General features: G+C 42.2%; 1 protein-coding gene across 2 annotated transcripts in view; it reads right to left on the minus strand.

The window, feature by feature from the left end:
- The window catches only part of ABL1 (ABL proto-oncogene 1, non-receptor tyrosine kinase), a 144,205-nt gene that overhangs the window by 39,409 nt on the left and 83,512 nt on the right, over positions 1-21,284 (minus strand). The window contains exon 1 of one of the 2 annotated variants that reach the window (XM_004423584.3): positions 6,610-6,769. The exons of the other annotated variant lie outside the window; for it this stretch is intronic. Coding sequence (XP_004423641.1) covers positions 6,610-6,688 — 79 coding nt within the window. The 5' untranslated portion in view covers positions 6,689-6,769. Of the gene's footprint in view, positions 1-6,609; positions 6,770-21,284 lie in introns of those variants that run through there. 2 annotated transcript variants of the gene reach the window in all.

Genomic DNA, 21,284 nt, shown 5'->3' on the forward strand with positions numbered 1-21,284 from the left:
GGGCACTGCACTACAGGGCAATTACTCCTTTTACTGTCATCACCACAATAACGTCAACTCCTTTGGGGCAGAGACCAAGAGTTCTTATCGCAGAAGCCTCAGCAATGCCGACTCCTGTGTAGTGCAGTGCAGGACACACAGCACTGCTCCGTGTTTACCAAAACGAACTCGTATGTAGGACACCCTGCACTTGTTGGTCTTGAGCAACACAGTAAAATATTAAGTCACAACTGAAGCCTGCACCCTAATTATCTGTTAACCTGCAATAAGAATAGCAGAAATGACAGAGTAAAGACGAAAAGCAAATGTAACTTGACCGGGAAAACTTTTTAAAGATCTAGGAAATGCAATAATTTTTTTAATGGAATGTAAACCATGGCCAAGATCCTAAAACAAGGTGTAACATAAAAGTACACTTCTCTGTGCTTTCAAAAGAAACAGGATTTGTTACAGTTTCCTAACAGGCAGACAGCCCGGTGAGAGCCCCCAGGGCCTCCACACACATTTTGTCTGTTCCACGAATCCCTGCACTGGCTCTGATTCTCTGTCCACAGTGCGCCTGCTAACCATAAAGCCACCTGTATCCTGTCATGGGCCAGCTGCAGCAGGCTGAAAGCCTCCCCCCTGCCGGCCAGGTCTGGGATGGTTTGAGAGCACTCATTTCACATTTCCTGTTCTCCTTTACAGCATCATCAAGACTCCTGGGTCAGTTTAGACATGAGCCACTGAGGTAAAGGGGCTACCCAATGGCAGGCAATTTCGCCAGAACGTCTCGTTAGCCATTATTATCTCTATTGCTAAGCTGAGTAATTGAATGTGACCAAAAAAAAGGTATTTTGGCTCCAAAAAGCAGTGGCTAATTCTATTCATGGCCCGCCTTTAAATTCAATTTTAATATATTCAATGTACAATGCCTTTAGCAAAATTTGAGGACTGGTAAGACTGATAAGGATTAGGTTTCTAAAGAGAATTTAAGAGTAACGAGGTTAAAGTTTATGCAACTGAATGTGAGAGAATAATAGCTAACACTTACAGAGCCCTTCTGAGTGCCAGCACCGTGCAAAGCACTTTACCTGCACTAAACCTCCACAACCCTGTCAGGTGGACTCTGTTATTACTGCATTCAAGAGGGGAGGAAACGGAAGCAGAGGGAGGTGCCTCATCTGCCTCTCGGCCAGTCCTCCATCCACCTGTCAGTCAGTCTCTGGCCTTTCTCTCTCACTATCTTGCTCCCTTTCTTTCTCCCCCACCCCTCCCACCATCCTCCTCTGCCCCTGCCCCTCCTCTGTCTTCCTTCCCTCTCTTCTTTGTTTTCCCTTGCCTGTCTCAATCAGTCTTGGTCTTTGTCTCCCAGGCTCTGTGTGTATCTCCCCCTTATGTCTCTGTCTCCCATTCCTCTTTCTTCCTCTCTAATTCCCACCTGTGTCTTTGTCTCCCTCACCTGTCTGTCTGTCTTCCTTATCACCACCAACCAACACAGACAGTATAATAAAGTATCTACGGTGTGGGTTAAGAAAGAAAGAAGGATTTGAAAACCAACTTCAGAGAATAACAACTCTTATTATCTGAGGACAAAGTTAGACTCTCAAAAGTCAGTAACTAGCAAGCTATTCTTCCAAATGGCTTTGGAACTAGAACTTCACTAGGCAAGAAAACCTTGAAGACCTATCAACTGGACTATAAGCTGATAATTGTTAAAGCTGGTGATGAGTACAAGAAAAAAAAAGTAAAAAAAAAAAACCCCATAAAACATTAACCTAGGAATTTATTTTATAAATCATTTTTCTTTGTGTTTAATTATTATTATGATCGACCATTAGAAAGGAAAAGTTAAATTCTTCCAATGTCCCATTTGATCTTTAGTTCTTTTATATATTTATTTTTTCCAGTTTTATTGAGATATAATTGACATATAACATCGTGTAAGTTTAAGGTACACAACATAATGATTTGATATAGGTACATATTGAGAAATGATCACCACAATTAGTTTAGTTAACATCTATCACCACACGCAGTTAAATTTCTTTTCCTTGTGATAAGAACTTTTAAGATTTACTCTCTTAGCAACTGTTACATATACAATACAGTATTAACTATAGTCATCATGTTGTACAATGTTGTTATATATTTTAAAAACCTATCCATTGATAATTTTTCCTGTTATTTCAGATCAGTGATTACACTGGCAAAATGCAACTCGATTTTACAACAAGGTAATAAGGAGTATGAGATTTTCAGTTTTCACATGTTTGGAGCTCTTGAAATACTGTCTCTAGAGAGAAGAAACAAGATGCCAACCATGGACCAATGGGATTTTTTCTTCCACATTTAAAATATTCACCATGGGAATAAGAGAGGGTCAGAGAAAGGGAAGATACTTTTACTTAAAACCAATGACAGGAAGTATAACTATATGCATCAAAGCAAACTTGGAAACAAATTATTTTGTTAACAACAAGAAAAACCATTGGGTGGGTTCAGCTCAATTCTATCATCACTTCAGCCATTAGAGAAAGCAGCAACGCCATTTCAGACAGCTAAATATTTGTTTAAAATAACAACAGCTAACATATGCTAACATCTTGCTCTGTGCCAGGCTCTGTGCTAAACAACTTAAATGCAATCTCTCATGTGACTCTCCCAACTCATGAGGTAGGGACTACTATGAGCCTTATTATAGAAATGGGAACACCAAGGCTCAGAGAGCAACATACCCAAGATCACTGGGGAGCATGCCTGGCATCCGTGTCCAGACTGGCTGGCTCTGGAGCTGCGTGCCTCACGTGAGAATGGGAACTTAGCAATACCCTAGCCAGAAAACCGTCTGGACTTAAGGACATCTCAAAGGAACCTCATGTCAGTATAAATACATATATTTAGCACTTCGTTGGTTTCAAAACTTTCACTTGAATCATCTCTTAGATCCTCAAAATGATCCTCTAAGGTGGGCTGAACAGAGGATGTTTGTTCTCTCTGTCTCAGAGGTAAGGAAACAGAAAAGCTGAGAGAGGTCAGACAAAAGCTAGGATCTCCTGACTCAAAATTCGAAAGTATTTCCAACCAAAGTGAACTGAGGTCTTTCTACCTCCTCTTCTCCAGAAACCTCACAGCATTGGAATGAGAATTAAGCGAGGATGTCTATGAAGTGCTTAGTGCCAAGGCCTGTCACATCATAAATGCTCAACATTTTAACGTAACCTCAAATGAAGAGGACTGACTGGCTTTCTATTAGGTTACAGAAAGAGCCTCAAATTTTCTTTGTTACTAAACAAGGGAAGTATTTGATGACCTCAGGAGGGAGTATTTAGAATGACAGCATAAGCTTCTCTGAAGCAGAAGTTCTAAAAGTGTATCTGTGTGGCTGGCACCACATAAAGCATCTGCCAGAAACTTAACTGCTGGAAAGAAGCGTTTAAAAGCAGGCCCTTAAAATAAATTTTGAAAGTTCAAGAAGAGTTCACTTCACAGATCTTAGTTTTTGATTCCAAAGTACAGAACATGTCCACAGACAATATTCATGTACAATGTATGCAAATATAAACATAGGGACAAACAAAAGTAAACTGGGAAAAAATGAATTCAAATGGCTAATGTTCACGTTTGCTTTCTCATCTCTACGGGGAAAAAATAAATCAGAAAATTCAGTGTTTGAAGTAGACTGAAGATTGTAAAGCTCAATGTGGCCATGGTGAATAGATACTGCTATAAACATACATTTTCACAAAGTTGGAGCACAAAATTCAAATGCAATAAATGCTTATATATGCATAAAATACTTCTAGAAGCACACACAAGAAGCTTCTGAGTGATTACTTTCAGGGTAGGGAACCTGGATAAGAGACAGAATTACTTTTCACTAAATACTCTTTTAGAATTTTTTTTACCATGTACAGCTATTTTAATATATACTTACAAATTTTTAATTCTACTGTTAAAGGTCATCATTTTTATGAGTATTAGGTTTCTAGAAGAGACAGAAAGAATATCCTTATTTCAGGCATTAGGGTTTTTCCGAAGATACCATTTTAACATCCACAGCGAGTTCCAAAGGAGATCACCAGTCACGGGCAGTAAAGCACAGAGGGGCTAAAACTGGGCTCTCTGGAGCCAGACAGCACAGATTCCAAGGCCAGCACCACCACTTGCTAGCCCTGTGACCTTAGACAAGTTTTCCAACCTTCTGGTGCCTCACTTTCCTCATCTATAAAATGGAAATAACCACAGGGCCATCATGAGAAATAAGCAAATTAAATCATATAGAATGCTGACAGTGCCTGGCACACAGTAAGCATTTAATGATTGTTGCTTTGACAGCTAGGCCCACGTAGCAAGTAGATGCACGATCAAGTGGCATTTATGGCTGAACCTTCTTTGATAGAATGGAAAACTTGACCATATTCTCCTCTTCCTGGGATACCAGGGCTCCGAGTGGGTGTCAATAAACACTGACTGATTGATTTAGGAGGTCAGTAACAACGGAAAGGCTGGATTACCTATCCAGATGTTGGCAACTGTGTTTCCCAAGAGACTAACAGCATGTCCAGTCTTTAAGAAACGATCACTGAAGTGTGTTAAATTCTCTCAACTACAAAACAATAATTCCATTTACTTTCTCCAATTAAAAAAACAATGAAATAAGGAAAACTCAGTAACAAGAAAGAAATCCTAGAGTGATACCTTCCTAGATGAAGTCTTAACCCAAAGCAGTCTCATGTACTGGAATAAGACACTTGAGATTTTTTTCTCAAAAAACAATAATTAAAGCAGCCAGGTACACACTAAATCTCTCATTTATCCCCCAGGAAAACAAAACAATGTCATAGCCTCACTGTGACCTAAACTTTCCTCTAGCTCTGCAGTTACAAAAAGTCCATTCATCCACTCTGCCTCAGGCATCCATCTGCGAAATGGAGATGATAATGCCTAACACTAACTCGTTACAGATGTAAATGAGAATGTTTTCGGAATTTTGAGCAACTTGGAAAATAAGCGACATACTAACTGAAGATTTTGGCTGCTCAGATGCCAACTTGTAGAGACAAAAAAAGCATCTCCTCCCCACAAATGCTAGATTTTGTGAGCCACTCCATCTGGATGAGCCTCCTCCAAGGCCCGAAATCCCAGAGAGGGAAGGGGACCGATGGGCACACCTTGTGGCAAGAAGGACAAAGAGGTTTCACCTATACCACTCACTGGTCTTTATGGTGTGGGCTGCACATGTGACTCCAGGCAGGCCTTCAAGTCAAAAAGTTGGAAAGAAAAGAAAAACAGGTTAGACAATTAATGAGAGGCATCTGTTTCCTTCTCCTTCACTTTAAAAACACTACAACTTGGGGCCAGCCCGGTGGCATAGTGGTTAGGTTCGCCCACTCTGTTTCGGGGGCCCAGGGTTGGCGAGCCGGATTCCAGGGTGGACCTCCCCACGGCTCATCAAGCCACGCTGTGGCGGCATCCCACATACAAAGTAGAGCAGGACTGGCACAGATGTTAGCTCAGGGCCAATCTTCCTCACCAAAAAACAAATAAACAAACAAAAAAACCACTACAACTTCATGGCACTACAGCAGAAATCCTACTAGTTCTAAAATGAGTTTTACGTTTCTATTCCTATTTCAAGTCTTAAATGTAAATGACAGAGAAATGCAAGCAGGATCACATCTCTGAAGTACAATTAGCCTTTCTGCTGAAAGCAATAGTCTGGGATGACTAGTCCCCAAATCAGATCAATTTCAGATCCATCTTGAAGCTACAAAATGACAACCACTCATCATCCTCAATTCGCTTTTTTCAGCTGTTACCTTACTAGAACAGAAAATGAAAGACAAATAACAGGAGAGGAAAAATAAATAAACAAATGGGATTAGAGAAGAAAAGGAAGGTAGAATGGAAAGAAGGCAAAGTGAAATGCTGCTGGCTCTGAGACTTTATGGAAGGAACCTAACACGAGGGCCCCCCTCCCCAAGGACTCTGGAGTCATTCAAAATGACTTCTTAAAATCGGGTGTAATTTCTCTTTTCTCCGCCCCAAAGAAAGAGAATTCCTAAAACCTCTTCGTGGTCTGTAGATAAGACTGGGTTGGGGGGGGTTGGGGAAGTAGAAAGATCACTTGAAATTCTGTATCCATAAATGGTAGAGCTGTGTTCCCTTTGTACACGATACTTAATGAAAATCATATGTTTCACAAAAACACGGGTCGACCTTTTTGACACATAATCCCCAATTAACGGTGGAAATGCCACGATGTGGGCTCCCAAGGCCATTCAGGCCTGTAGAGTTCGCTTTCTCAGACTTGCTCGGGTAGAGCCCCGCAGCTGGGGCCCCGCGACAGCGCCATCCCGACGTGGGCTCTCCCGGGGTTAGTGCGCAGGGGCCGCAGCCCGCACCCTCCCCGCTCTGGGCAGCGCCCCGGGGCGGTCGAGAGAAAAAGAAAGGAGAGAAAGAGAAAGAGGGAGAGAGAGCGAGCGAGAGGGAGAGAGAGGGAGAGGGAGAGGGAGAGAAAGGGAGAGGGAGGGAGAGGAGGGCGCCCGCGCGCGGGCAAGGCCTAGGAAGGCCCGGCCGGTGACCTGCGGCCACCTCGAGCCCCTCGGGCGCCGGCCCGGCGCTTACCTTCCAGGTAACAGCTGGAGGACGAAGAGAGCCCCTTTTTGGATTTGCAGCCCACCAACTTCAAGCAGATCTCCAACATCTTGGCGTGCCGGCGCGTGGGGGCCGGCGCCCCCCGGCTCGCTCCGCGGCCCGGCTCAGGCCCGGCTCGGCCCGCTGGCCCCGCGCGCCCCCCCGGGCCCCCGCGGCCCCGCCATGCCGCCTCACCGCCGCCCCGCGCGCCCGCCCATCGCCGCGGCCGCGTCTCGGTCCCGCTCCGGACGCGCCTGTTAACAAAGGGCCGGAGCCCGGCCCGCGAGGCCCGCCCCCGCCGCCTCAGCCGCCTTAACCCCCTCGGCGCCGCGCCGGGACGCAGAGGATCCCGGCGATCGCAAGGCCCAGCCCGGCCCTAGACCATTACCGCGGTCCAGAACCAATCCGGGGCCAATTTCTAGATCAACAGGGGGATTAATTTTAAGCGCGGTATTTAGCGCTTCCAGAATTGGGAAGTGGGTCCTAACACGCCAAGAAAGTCACCGGCTACTCCGGATGTCGCAGGGCGCAGGCCTGCTCAGCACCACTTGAGAAACCTGTGCATCTCGGCGGCATGAGATGCCCCCAGCCTGCACCGCTCAAGGCCGAGTTCCGCTGCGCGCGGTGCCCTAGCAAACCCCACGTCCCGAGAGTGCTGGTGAAAGATGCAGATTCCTCTGGAATTACCAACACTGATCTCATCTACATTCAGTGAGTTGACTGTGATTAAGGCTAACTCAACGGTCGTCTAAGCAATGAATAATCAGAGAGCCGAACCCACACGACAACTACACAAGTATGCAACACATCTGTCAAATCATACATCCAGACTAGGAGACAGCTGGAAACAAGGGATGTGCAAGTTCAAACTCAAACATAATTTCTGATTCTGTGTAAAGGGAATTCAGTCTCCACGATGAGAACACATTAGAGGCAGGGCCTGCATCCCTCCTTTGCCTCATTTTCTTCAACAGAGAACTTTATTCCTTGTTTGCTGAGTGCCATGGGGTACCATTATTTAAAATCCATTTCATTGCTGTGCTGGGCTGAAATCTTCCTACAACTCTGGTTAGGCCTGATAACAGACAATATCATAATGTATTATAAAATAACAATAATCACTATAATGTGTTTCTTGGCACGAAACCAGAAATCTAATCAGTGGGAAACAATAGGGAACCCAATCCTACCAAGTAATTTAATAAAAATCAGATAAATTTCAATAACAATAGGAAAAGGAATGTATTTAATAAATAACGTCAGATAACAACTGCAACAGGGAGAAAAATGGTTAGTCCATGTCTTAGAGCACACAAGTAATAAGAGCTAACATGCACTGAGATCTCACTGTGTGCCAGACTCTTTTGAGAAGCATGGCCTGTCCATTACTCCACTGCATTTGCACAACGATTCTGTGACGAAAATAGAATTATTATCCCCGATTCTTCAGGTAAAAACCTTAAGCTCAGAGAAGTCAAGCACCTTGCCAAAGGTCCTACAGCTGCAAACAGGCAGAGCTGGACTCAGCCCAAGTACACCTGGATCCAAGGATCAGGCTCCTGACCAATGGATTACCAAGAATAAATTCCAAGTAGATGAAAGCTTTGGATATCCATATCTTTGGTTAAAGAACTAAGGTTGTCATATGTTTCCGAGGAAGCCTTGGTTAAGAGAACCTGCCTACTGTGATCAGCCCCAGAAGCAAAGCTGGACTGACTCATCTGTTATACTTTCCAGCCCATCCTGTAACGACAAAAACCTGGGTATCTTCAGTACACCAGGAATGGCTAAGTAACAAGATTTCATTTAGGTCTGCCAAAAATAGCACATAAAAATTCAAAATTGGACTGGATGCAACTAGTGTGTATCACAGAGGTTCTCAGCCAGGGCGCCATTAACTTTTCAGAAGTGTCTTGCCAAATTCTAATCAATGTACAAGATGTGTTTCAACTGCAACTGAGCAGACCTGCGGTCAGTGCTGCAGCATCAGGCCAGGCCGCACGAGCACCTAAGAAGGCACTGTCAGGGAAGGACGGAGTTCCCATCACCTGGAGACAGAGCTACAGGGCCACCAGGTGACAACTGCAGCGACTGTGGATGCCATCTAGATTCCAGGAGACACTGTCAAGTCAGTCTAGAGAGCCTGCAGGTAATGATTGCTGACTTGTTTAGTGTTATCTTGAACCCTTCAACTTCCAAGTGTAAAGCCAAAATTAAAATTCAAAAGGGTTCCACCAGTAGTACAAACAAGCTGAAAAATACACTATTTTGGTGCCATTTTGGAAAGTTCAAGGGCTTTGGACTAGACTACAAGAAAGTGTGTCATTATACAGAATTTGAGATTTAAAGGGCTATATTCAAACTGGCAGCTTAATGCCAAGAATTACACATTAATAGGCATTTTTGCAATTCTAACCATATCCCTCTATGGTTAGATAGATATGGATACTATCAGTTAATACAGACCCAGACACTTGTTTTGCATGTGAAGTACTTTATATGGGAACATAAATTTATTTTAAAAAGCTAATGACTATTACTAATATTCTCCTCTTGGGTCTAAAATGACCTTATCCTCTTAAAATGAGTAATGCTTATAACTGTGTCCCAATCTTTTAAATTGTGGTTATAAAACCATGCATCAACAGGTCTGGCAAAATACTGTGAATTAGCAGCAATGAATATTGAAAACATCGTCAAATTGTACACGACCATATCAAACCTGGACTATTCTTTCCAGATTCAGCTTTTGATGCTTTTGAAACTCACTTGCAAGATACAAAAAGTATTCTATTACGAGCAAATAAAGCCTCAATCTTCTTACTAGAATGAAAGGCCCATGAAGGATTCCCTCTAAGCAACTTTAAACCTCAAAGGCATTAAGTTTAAAAAAAAAAAAGAAAGAAAGAAAGAAAGAAAAAAAAAGACAAAAGAATGAAAAAGACTGTGAACGAATTTGTTATGCTGCATTCAGTTTGGAAAAGGAATAGACTTTTGTGTGTGTGTGTGTGTGTGTGTGTGTGTGTGAGGAAGATCAGCCCTGAGCTAACATCCATGCCAATCCTCCTCTTTTTGCTGAGGAAGACTGGCCCTGAGCTAACATCCGTGCCCATCTTCCTCCACTTTACGTGGGACGCCGCCACAGCATGGCCTGACAAGCGGTGCGTCGGTGCACGCCCCGGATCCGAACCCGGGACGCTAGCGTGACCCGGGACGCTAGCAGCAGAGCACGCACACTTAACCGCTACGCCACGGGGCCGGCCCCAAGAATAGACTTTTAATGTGAGCCTAAGATGTGCCCAGCACGAGCCTCAAAACAATCCTATGAATTTTGTGAAGTTTAATTCCATTTTACAGGTAAGGAAACTGAGGAGGAGGAGGGGAAGCGGAAGGGGGAGAGTAAGTATTCTGTCCAAGTTCACACAGCTAGGAAGCAGTAAGGTCCCAAGTCCCTGAACTTTCCAAAATGGCACATAATTTGCAATGTAAGTGAAAGGTAGATAATATGAGCAAAGCCAGAGGATGAAACAAAAATCATTAACTGTTGGAAAAATATGTCTTAAAAGAAAATCATTCAGGGAATTAGAATTATTTAAGAATATTTTTCAATATGTTAAGAATATTAAGAAAGAAGAAAGGTCCTTAATTAGATTAAAGGTGAGTTTCTAAAAGTATGGTCCATGGACAACCTATTTTGAATTGCCCACAGTGCTTGCTTAAAATGCAGACCCTTGGTCTCCATTCTAGACCTTCAGAATCAGAATATGTGGAATGGGCTGTATCTTAACAAGTTCCCCAGATGGTCTGTGTGCGTACTTAAGTTTGAAACCCACCATTTTGGAAGAGGGAAGAGTTACTTCTTATTTTCACTGGGAATAGGACAAACAGGAATGGATATTTCTAAAATTTATTCATTTGCAAGCAATTTTTTAATTTAAGAAATGTATAACCCTAGAACAAGTTACCACAAGAGGACTCTTCTCTAAAGATTTTAGTATAAAGGCTGAATTTTTGTAAAGTCTAGAGTTCAATCCTGTTCAAAAAGTGAGAGGAGGCAGGGGCCCACCACAGAAGTGGGTCAAGGGAAGGAGGCAGGACAAAGGATGCAGGATGCAGGATGCAGGATGTGGAAGCTCCACCTGGCAGCAGCATGATGGAGGTGGGGGTGGAGGGGAGACAGATAAATCTGACATGGGGCCTGGTTTGGGACCCCCTGGACCAGATGATCCCAGAACTGAGAGACCTCTTCACTGCTTCCAGCCCAGCCAATAACTTTAGGTGGGGAAGAGCAAAGATCTTGAGGTATGTGCATGCTACTTCATATGCACAAGCTAACAAAGCCCACTTCCTCTGATTCTGCAAACACTGTCCAGTGAGAGACTGCCAGATTCTCTAGCTCTGTGGGTCCAGTGTGTGTCCAACTGAAGAAGAATGCAACTTAGAGTATCACATCAATCATACTCCTTTTTGCCACTGTGTAAGGACACATATGCATCTCTTTAAGTCTCTTAAGTTTTCAGTGAGAGAGCCCTACTCATTGGTCAAGCGTCACAAAGGCCTGGTGACCCTGCACTGGGCAAACCAGGTTAGAGGGGGAGGCAATACAGCGGAAGCTGAATGAGCTATGACCTCACACAGCCTACTTCTGAATCTCAGATCTGCCATTCACTGGGGCGGCTTGGGCAAGTGACTTCACCTTTGAGAGACTCAATTTTCTCATGAGAAGCTATCTCACAGGGTTATGAAGATTAGAAATAATGTATGGAAGGTGCTCAATAAACAGTAACTATTGTTGTTTCCAAAAGAGGACTGTTACTATAGCAGGTGATGGTTTGTGTTCCTGCCTAAGTCTTACTGGAACTAAGTCAAGAGCTAAAATTAACAAATGTGATATATGAAAATGATTCCAGAAAGCACAGTCTGAGGGAGTGAAAGCAGTCTGGAGGTTTTCCAAGGGACAAGGAAATCAATTTATTTTATTAAGGGAAAGAAACACTAGCTAGGGGTCGGAGTAGCAACTAAGATCAAAATGTCACAGAGAGTCCTACCTTTCATCTGAAAGCCAAGGTTTTGCAACCACAGCCTTGTGGTAAAACACAAACTCCACATCCCACGTCTTTAACGGGGGCCTATTTCAGGCGGGGACTTGACGTGCAGGTGCACATACAACTGTTCTTCTGATAATGCTGACGGTTGTGTTAATCCCCTTGGTGTTTCCAGGGCTACAGCTCTTACCTGGGGGCCAAATCTGAATTGCCTTAGACTAAATCCACTTTCTAGAAAATCTCATCATAGTAAGACTCTACTATATTTTTATAATTAATAAGTCAATTATAACTATTAAACAATAATTTTTCTCCAGGAGGAAACTAATACTATCGGTATGCCCATTTTATTTTTTATTAAAGTAATATACACATATGGTTAAAAATCAAATAGTACTAAGTCTTATAATAAAAACAGCCAGGTGGAGTCCCCTGAATCCATCCCCCAGTCTGCTTCCCCAGAGGCAGCCTGCTTCAGATTATCCCCATATTGTTGTTTCTGGATTCCTCAGCTTTCCACGTTATATATTAACTTACTATAGTAGTATTATGTACTGTCACCATCCCCAATCTCTCAAAACAGTAAAATCACAATTTTTGGTTAAATCAGTAGTCAGTGTTTATATTACGATGATGATGTAAATATTATTCACTGCTCTGCCAATAATACACTATGAATGTTTCCTTTATTACATAACTTTATCCTGAAGATATTGCCTTTATTTTTTTCATTTGATTTATCTTTATATACTTATTACTATTTTTCCCCCAAATATTTCAAAGATCTGTCAAATACCTAGTAGCATTTTTTCCAAGTTCTAAGACACTTAAAATATTCTCAATTCTATTTATTGACTTACATCTTCATTTTGCTGGAATCTGTTCCAGTAGCTTCCTGGGAAAAAAAGGTGCACATCTAAAAAATGCCTTTCTTCTACTCTACTCTGACAGTTTGGCTGGGTAAAGAATTCTAGATCGAAAATAACGTTCCCCACTTAATTCTCAAGGCATTTCTCTCCACTATCTTCTAGTTTCCAGTACTGTTGTTTAGCAATGCAATTCCACTCTGATTCCTGATCTTTTATATATGACCTGCTTTTCTCTTCTTGGTGTTCTGAAATTTCACAACGATATGGCTTGGAGGGAGTCTTTTTTCATATATTATGCTGGGCACTTGGGGAGCCAATCCAATTCAAAGATTTAAGTCATTTAGCTCTGGAAAATACTCACTCACTTCACTAAGCTCTGAAATTTTTCCTGATACTTACTGTCTCCTAAATTTGCCTCCATTTTCTGTCAGTTCTCTCTTTCTGGAATTCCTACCAAATAGATACTGAAGCCCTGGGACTGAGCTTCTAATTTTCTTATCTGTTCTTATTGTCCATGTCTTTGTCCTTATGTTCTGCTTTCTGAGACAGACTATTTTCCAAGTCTTCTGTTGAATTTTAAATTTTGGCTATAATATTTTCAATATTAAAAAGCTCATTCTTATTCTGATTGTTATTGTTTTTAATAACACTGTTGTTAGATGTCTGCAATATCTCTCTGAAGATAGCAAAGAATAGTTCTCCTGAACTCTTCTTCTGTTTCCTGCCTTGTCTTTATTTCCACCAAGTTCCTTTTTTCTGGGAATTTGTTTTACCTTTTATCTATCATAGTAGACGCTTTTCTCTAACGTTAGAGAGATCTGGCTGTTCACTCATTATATATGAATGAGGAACTAAAAAGTATGCATGGAAGGGGCTTGACCACTGGTGGACTTCAATGAAGGGAGGTGGTGGGCTCGCTTTTCCATCAAGAGAATCCCCAAATGGGCTTTTCTCTAGGGCCACTCCTTTCCTCAGAAAGGAGTCTTTCCCTCTCCTTTCTGTTAGGGCCCTGACTAGCAGGTATTGGTAGAGGGCTGAGAATCTCACTATTCAGTATGCAGACTTAAAAAAAAATCTGCCCTTGCCCACTCCACTGTTTTCAGCCCAATGGCTTACCTGGACCCCTGCTGGGGGTCATGTCCCTGAGTCCAGAGCCTTTATAGGGAAGTTTCTTAATATTATACCTCTAGTCTCACGTAGGTGGGAAGGAGAGGTGGTCATCTGGCTATACAGGGTTGGGGAGGGGTATGAAGAATTTATACACTCCTTTCACAGACTTTCAATGGATCCCCTTGATTTCTTACAGGCCTCACCACCCCCCGCTTTCTGTGGTACTATTGCCTCTACTACTGATTATTTCCCTGAGGTCCTTACAAGCAAACTTCTTTTTTTTTTTTTTTTTTAAATGTTGTTTTGTTTTTGTCTCTTCTTTAAAGATTTTATTTATTCATTTTTTTTCCCCCCAAAGCCGCAGTAGATAGTTGTATGTCATAGGTTCACATCCTTCTAGTTGCTGTACGTGGGACTCGGCCTCGCGCTGGACGGAGAAGTGGTGCCTCGGGGCACGCCCGGGATCCGAACCCGGGCCGCCAGCATCAGAGCGCGCGCACTTAACCGCTAAGCCACAGAGCCGGCCCTTACAAGCAAACTTCTAATCAATGTCTCTCTCAGAAGAGGTTAGGCCTCAGCTTCCTCAATTCTGCTAAGTCTATTACCACACTTTTGATTGCCTTCCATTTCCCTAAAATATGTTTACCTTTCTTATCCACTTATCCCTTTGGGTTCTTTTTGTCCTTATGCATCTTCACTTTTTAAAAAATCTTTTTACTGTCATTTCAGTGAGCAGGGGAATGGAGGTAAAAACAAGTCTGCAATCCTTAACCATTTTTAAGCAGAATCTATTTTGCCCATTTTACAGATGAGACATCTGAGGCACAGAGAGGTTTAAGAACTTGCACAAGGTCGCAAGTTAGTGGCAGAGCCAGATCGCCAAACTCTCTTGTTAGATTTTTTTCCATTATATGACACCCAATACGTACCCATAATTAAGAGCTGACAGACCAGTTTTAAGACACCAGGCTGAAAAAACATTTAAAATTGTTGCAAACTAAAGGTCTCAAATCTTAATATTGCTGGTGGCGAAGAAACAACCAAATTCTGAATGCTTAAATCCAGTCATATAACTTAAAGTTAAGTTATAAACAGATATATTATTAAACAAAAACAGTTTGAGATATTCTTATTAAACTCTAAGTCTTTGAATTCAACTTAAGAGAGGTTTTGCATGTTTTCATGAATTGTCTTTGTCCCTTTACTTTGGTTAACCTTTGAAATAAATGCCAAAGAATTTTATTTTAAATCACTAAAAAGTCTTGTTTGTTTTCAATCTGAATATTGAATAAAGATTAAGTTATCTATAAAACAAACAAATCAAAATAGCAATGTTGCAAAAATCTAAAGGCTTCAAACTATTATCTTTAGAATAAGGTAAACTTAAGCACACTCAGTAGAACCGACTGATCAGAGGAAAGTCCAAGCACTGGTTATTTACAGGCAACCCTCTTATTTTCAAACAGTGGCACTGCTTCTGGCTTTTATAGTTTTGTTAACTTTGAACTGGGAAACCAATGGTTAATTTCTTCCTCTCTTTCTCTAAGACTAAAAGAATCTGTGAAAGCAGCAGACCAGGCCTAGGAGATCACGTTACTCTGGGGGTGGGAGAAGGAGGCAGCTGGAGGGGAGTGTGGAGAGAAGGGTAGAGGGAAGGAAAACAAGTTGCTGAACCTCCCCCAGTGTGAGACCCAGCAGGGACCAGGAGGTTCGTGGAGGAGCCCATGTTTATCCATGTTATCTTGGGGCAGCTGACACGGGCTGTGAAAGCATGGGCTCCCTCGGTATGCAGATCCTCTTGGCAGCCCAGAGCTGCACCCGTGAAAGCAAATTTCTTGGTAATTGTTACCAAGGCCTAGAAACTTAGAAATGAAACACTAAAGGAGTGTTAACATTTGTTTCTTCAAAACACTCAGTACCAATCTGTTTTGTTGTCAAGGTTTTAAAACACACACAAAGAACAAATGGATCCAGAAGATTTCTTCCTGACACTTGTTAGAAATTACTGTTGTCCTGAGAGAAGCAACGGCATCTCTAAATGAAACGGTACTGCTCTTCTTCTTCCTCAAGCGACAGATCTGGCATATTAATCCAAAACTACATATTAACTGGAGAAAAAGGGCTCAGTTAACACTGGGGAAACTGCTCTTTAAGTGGCACTGTGGTGGTGTCAGCAGGAAAGCGCCACTTGACGAGAAAACTACAGAACAGAGAGTCCTGCGCTCCAAGTGCACCTGGCAGAAGCTGCCTGTTTGCCCCCATTCCTTCCAGCTGTAAGATCTACACTCAGCACAGCAACTCCCAAACTGGATTTAATCACTAAGTTATCTGCACATTCCCTAAGCAATAATTCATATTTATAGCTACTTCACCATGAAGAAGATTCTGGTGCAACTGTAAAACAATGGTAAAATTAATTCCTCAATAAGGTTTAGGCCAATGACTGCATATCAACTAGACATTCTTCGATGAAAAATGAATGGGCATCCCACACAGACTAGTTGTAGGAACCCCCAAGCCCAACATGGCCCCAACATCTGTTCTCCTCTCTAGCCCTCAACCCTCAAGTTCTAGGTGGACACATCACCCCAGAATAAGGACTACATTTCCTAGTGTCTCTTGTACCTAGGCATTACCACGTGACTAAGTTTTAAGCAATGGTATGTGAGCAGAAAGGATACATGCAACTTCTGGGCCAGGTTCTTAAAAGGAATGGGCATGCTCCCCAACTCCTTTTTTCTACTTCCCACTGCCTGCAAGGGGACAGGATAGCTGGAATGGCCATTTGGATCCTGAAGTAGAATCCACATCTTAAAGAGTACCAAGATAGAAGGAGTCTGACCCTGTGGGGTCCCCATACACATCCAGGACCACTAATGTCAGTCTGTTATAGAAGAGAGAAATAACCATCTAGCTTGTGTAAATCACTGGTATTCTGCATCTGTTATAACAACCATTTAGTCTTTATGGTAATAATATTAAAAGACCAGTTCTAACTCACATAAATCTAAGAATTTCCAAATCAACTGTTTCTTTTCTTTATTAAAAACTGTTAATTGGAGAGCAAGCATTTGAAACACAATTCCTTTAGAAATGAGAATTACCTTTAGAAAATGAGAAAGTCCCTTATAATCTCTGTGAAGCATGTAGCCCAGTGTCCAGCTTATAACAAACACTCAAATATTACATTATTATTACTTATAAGTTAATTATTATTACTATTAACTATCCCTTCCCCTTTCCACAGTCTCTGGTACTGGTGTGAGGAAGATAAAAAGTCCAGATGTTCTATCATATATCTGATAAAGAACTTGTATCCAGACAGAGAACTCTTACCACTCAATAACAAGACAGTAGACAAACCATTTAAAAAATGGGTAAAAGATCTGACTTGACATGTCACCAAAGAAGAAATATGAATGGCTAATAAGCACATGAAAAGATGCTCAGCATCATCAGTCATTCAAGAAATGGAAACTAAAACCACAATGAGATATTAGTTCACACACATTCAAACGGCTATAATCAAAGTCAGACAAAACCAAGTGTTGGTGAGGATGTGGAGAAACTGGAATACTCATACAGTGCTGGTGGGAATGTGAAATGGTATGGCCACTTTAGAAAACAGTTTGGCAGTTTCTTAAAAAGTTAAACATAAACTGACTATAAGACCAGCAATTCTACTCCTAGGAATCTACCCTAGAGAAATGAAAACATATATCCACACAAAGACTTGTACGTGAAGGTTTATAGCAGCATTATTCATAACAGCCAACAACTGGAAACAATCCAAATGTCATCAGTTGGTAAATGGAGAAACAAAGTGTATCTCCAAAGAATGGAGTAATATTCAACAATAAAAAGAAATGAAGTACTGATATGTGCTACATATAGATAAACCTCCAGAACATGCTGTGAAGTGAAAGAAGCCAGCCACAGAAGACCACATGTTGCATGATTCCATTTATATGACACCTGCATAAAGGTAAATCTATAGAGACAGGAAGCAGATTAGTGGGTGCCTGGGAATAGAGGCAAGATTGACTGCAAAGGGGTACAAGGGATCTTTTTGGGATGATGGAAATGTTCTAAAACTGGATTGCGGTGATGGTCGCACACTCTATAAATTTACTAGAAATCACTGAATTGTACACTAAAATGGTAAATTTTATGGCATGTAAATTATACCTCAAAAAAACCTGTCAATAAAAAAGGGAGAAAAGAGAAAGCAATGGGTTCTATGATTTTGAAACTTTTTCCTAATTGGATGACATACAAAAGGTGAGACAAAGGATGAGAAATCTAACCAGTCTGGCTGCTCAGTTCCATGCTGTGAACCTAAAAAGACCATGCTCTGTGTGTTGCTGGTACGAGGCATCTTATACAGAGATGCTTCTAATGAGAGCCACATTCCCGGAGAGTAAACATGAAATCATTCCACCCAGCTCTGGCACCTCTCCTGACTCCCAGCATAATTCCCGCCTAAGGAGTACGTGTGAGGGGGAGGATTGCACATCCACAACTAGGACGATCAAGACCTAGGTGGGAGTGAGGAAATTTAGCTCAAGTTGATTAAAATAGAGACACCTGAGAAAGCAGCCATCTGACACAGCGAAGACTGAAACGCACAGAAACGCATCTCCCATTCACAGGGAGCACTTGGTTACTTGCACAAGCAACTACAGCTCTCCAGCCTGCAGCCTTCACCGAGGCCTGCAGGGCTGTGACTTTGAGAGGTCCCAAATACACGCCTCGGCCCCCCTCCCCCACCGTGTCTTCTGGAAAATACAGCCCCAACTGTTAAACCTTTCATAGAAACCGAGTGTCATGGTACATTAGTTGAAATCAAAATGTTAAGGAACGGTATTTAGGATCTACTGTAGGAAAATTTCTAGGTAGTAAAATTTCTAGGTGGTAAATACTGTTTCCAAAGTGATGAGAGAAGGAGAAGCAACTAATTAAATATTGGAATTAATTAACATAAATATTTCATGAGTCTTCAGCTTCTGATAAACAAAGGAACTGCAAAAGTTAGTCAATAATTCTCCAGACCTTTTCTCATCTGATCTCCAAAACAACCCATAAGAAGTAGTGAGGAACCTCTTGTATCCCCAGTGAAGCTGCAGTGACCGAAGCCCAGCAAGAAGGAATCCCACAAGAAGAGGGACTCAAGAAGCCGGGCACCCTCTGAAGCTGCGATCCCACCAATGACTCAAATGTGCCTGGTATAACAGGCCTACCCTACACGTGCCTGGCAAAACAGAGGTCAAACCAAAGCAGAATGAGACACAGTTCCTGCTTTAAAGAGAACTGGGTCTTTTTCTTCACTTCATGGTCTCATCTGACTGGTATAGCTCTCAAAAACTCTTGACTTGTCAATCAAAGATTTGACTTGTCAACAGAGTTTTGAGAGTGGTCCATTCATTCAACAAACAGAGAGCCAGCTGTGATGAAGATGATCAAAAGGAAGAAGACACACTTCTGGGTCTCCAAGGATGCACAGTCTTGAGAGAGAGGGTGGTGAAGGAGGGAGGAGCAGACACTGAAACAATGAATTACAAGAGTGAGAAAAATTCAATACTAAGTGTATGCACGATAGCTATAGGAGCCCAGAAGTGGCTGCAGATATCAGGAAAGGCTTCCCAGCGGAGAACCAGCAGTGCGGAAGTAATGGAAGATTGTTCTTTTTTACCATTTTCCTTTCAGAGCTTAGAAATTAATTAAAAGCATACAAGTGGCTCACACATATGTGCTGATTTGAGTCTCCACAAAGGTGCAAAGGCAATTCAATGGAGAAAGGATAGTTTTTTGAACAAATGGCACTGGAACACTGGGCATCCATATGCAAAATGATGATTCTTGATCAATACTTTGCACCACATACAAAATTTAATGTAAAATGAATTATAAGCCTAAATGTTAAATAAAAACTTATAAAACTTCTAGAAGAAAACAGAGAAGAAAATCTTTGTGACCTGGGGTTAGGCAAAGGTTTCTTAGGTTTCTTACCAAAAGCACAAACCTTAAGAGAAATAACTGATAATAAATTCGACTTCATCAAAATTAAAAATTTCTGCTTTTCTACAGACACTGTTAAGAGAAAGACAAGTGCAAGACTGGGAGAAGATACCAAGGGCTGGCAAGAGTGTGGAGCAACTAGTGTGAACGTGAACTGGTATGAACTGCTGGTGGGAATCAGAAATAATACACTCTCTTTGTAAAAGAGTTTGGCAGTTTCTCGTAACTTAGGCGTACACTTAGCATATGACCTAACAATTCCATTCCTAATTATTTACCCAAGAGAAATGAAAACTTATGTCCACACAAAGCCTGTATGTGAATGTTTACGGTGGCTTTACTCACAATCAACAAAAACTGGAAACGACTCAAATGTCCTTCAAGAGCTGAATGTATAAATACACTGTGGTACCTTCATACGATGGAACACTACTCAGCAATAAAAAGGAATGAACCATGTTGATTACATGCAACAACATGGATGAATTTTAAATGCATCACTTTATAATTCTATTTATGATATTCTGCAACAGGCAAAATTCTAAGGACAGAAATTGACAAGAGGTTGCTGAGGTTGGGAGGATGGGTTGATAACCAAAGGAAGGAGGGAATTGTGGGGGCAATGGAACCGTTGTGCATCTCAAGTGTGGTGGTTGTTACATGAAATATGCATTGTCAAAACTCATTAAAATGATAATAAGTTTTACCGTATGTAAATCATACCTTAATAAAAACACTATTTTCCTTCTTCAAGGCCCCATTCCTCTGAGGAATCCACTGCTAGGGCCCAGGCTCAGTGCTTCCTCGGGACTGTGAGAGGGAACTCCATCACTGGACGTTACTGATTTGGCCGGTGGGAATTATATTAATGGTCCTAAAGCAGTGCACACAGTCCCTGCCATTTGGTATCTTTCCCTCTGTTCCTTCTGCCCTACAAGACCCAAAGTGGGATACAGATCAGAAGTACAAACAGCACTAATAAGGAGTTTTATCCACTGTCATCCCAGGTGGTAGAAATCCATGCTAAATGGTTGTCTTTCCCTAATATGAACCTCCCTGCACCTGGAAGGGAGAGCGCTGGTGGCCATGGAGGCGAGACAGCTGTGGGGGAGAGAGAGAAGCCCTGCAGAAGACCAGGGCCCTGGGTTCCAGTGGGTTCAGTGAGGCTAGGGGAGGCATTTCCCCCGCTCTGAGCCTCACTCTCCTGCAAAATGGAGGCTGTTATGATGTGTCCAGGCTCTCAGTCTGTGACCTGGTTCAAGGTCTAAGGTAAAGTTTTCCCAGTTTTTCCTTGTCAAGGCCTTTTTAAAAATGACCACTGATATTTTCTTGACTAGAAAGAGTACATTTGCGGGGGCTGGCCCGGTGGCGCAAGCGGTTAAGTGCGCGCGCTCTGCTGCGGCGGCCGGGGTTTCGCTGGTTTGGATCCCGGGCGCGCCCCGACGCACCGCTTGTCAAGCCATGCTGTGGCGGCGTCCCATATACAGTGGAGGAAGATGGGCATGGATGTTAGCCCAGGGCCAGTCTTCCTCAGCAAAAAAGGAGGAGGATTGGCAGATGTTAGCAAAGGATGATCTTCCTCACACACACACACAAAAAGAGTACGTTTGCTAACTTACAAATG

The sequence above is a fragment of the Ceratotherium simum genome, chromosome 29, assembly GCF_057802395.1.
Source record: "Ceratotherium simum simum isolate JZ-2026a chromosome 29, ASM5780239v1, whole genome shotgun sequence".
NCBI lineage: Eukaryota > Metazoa > Chordata > Mammalia > Perissodactyla > Rhinocerotidae > Ceratotherium > Ceratotherium simum.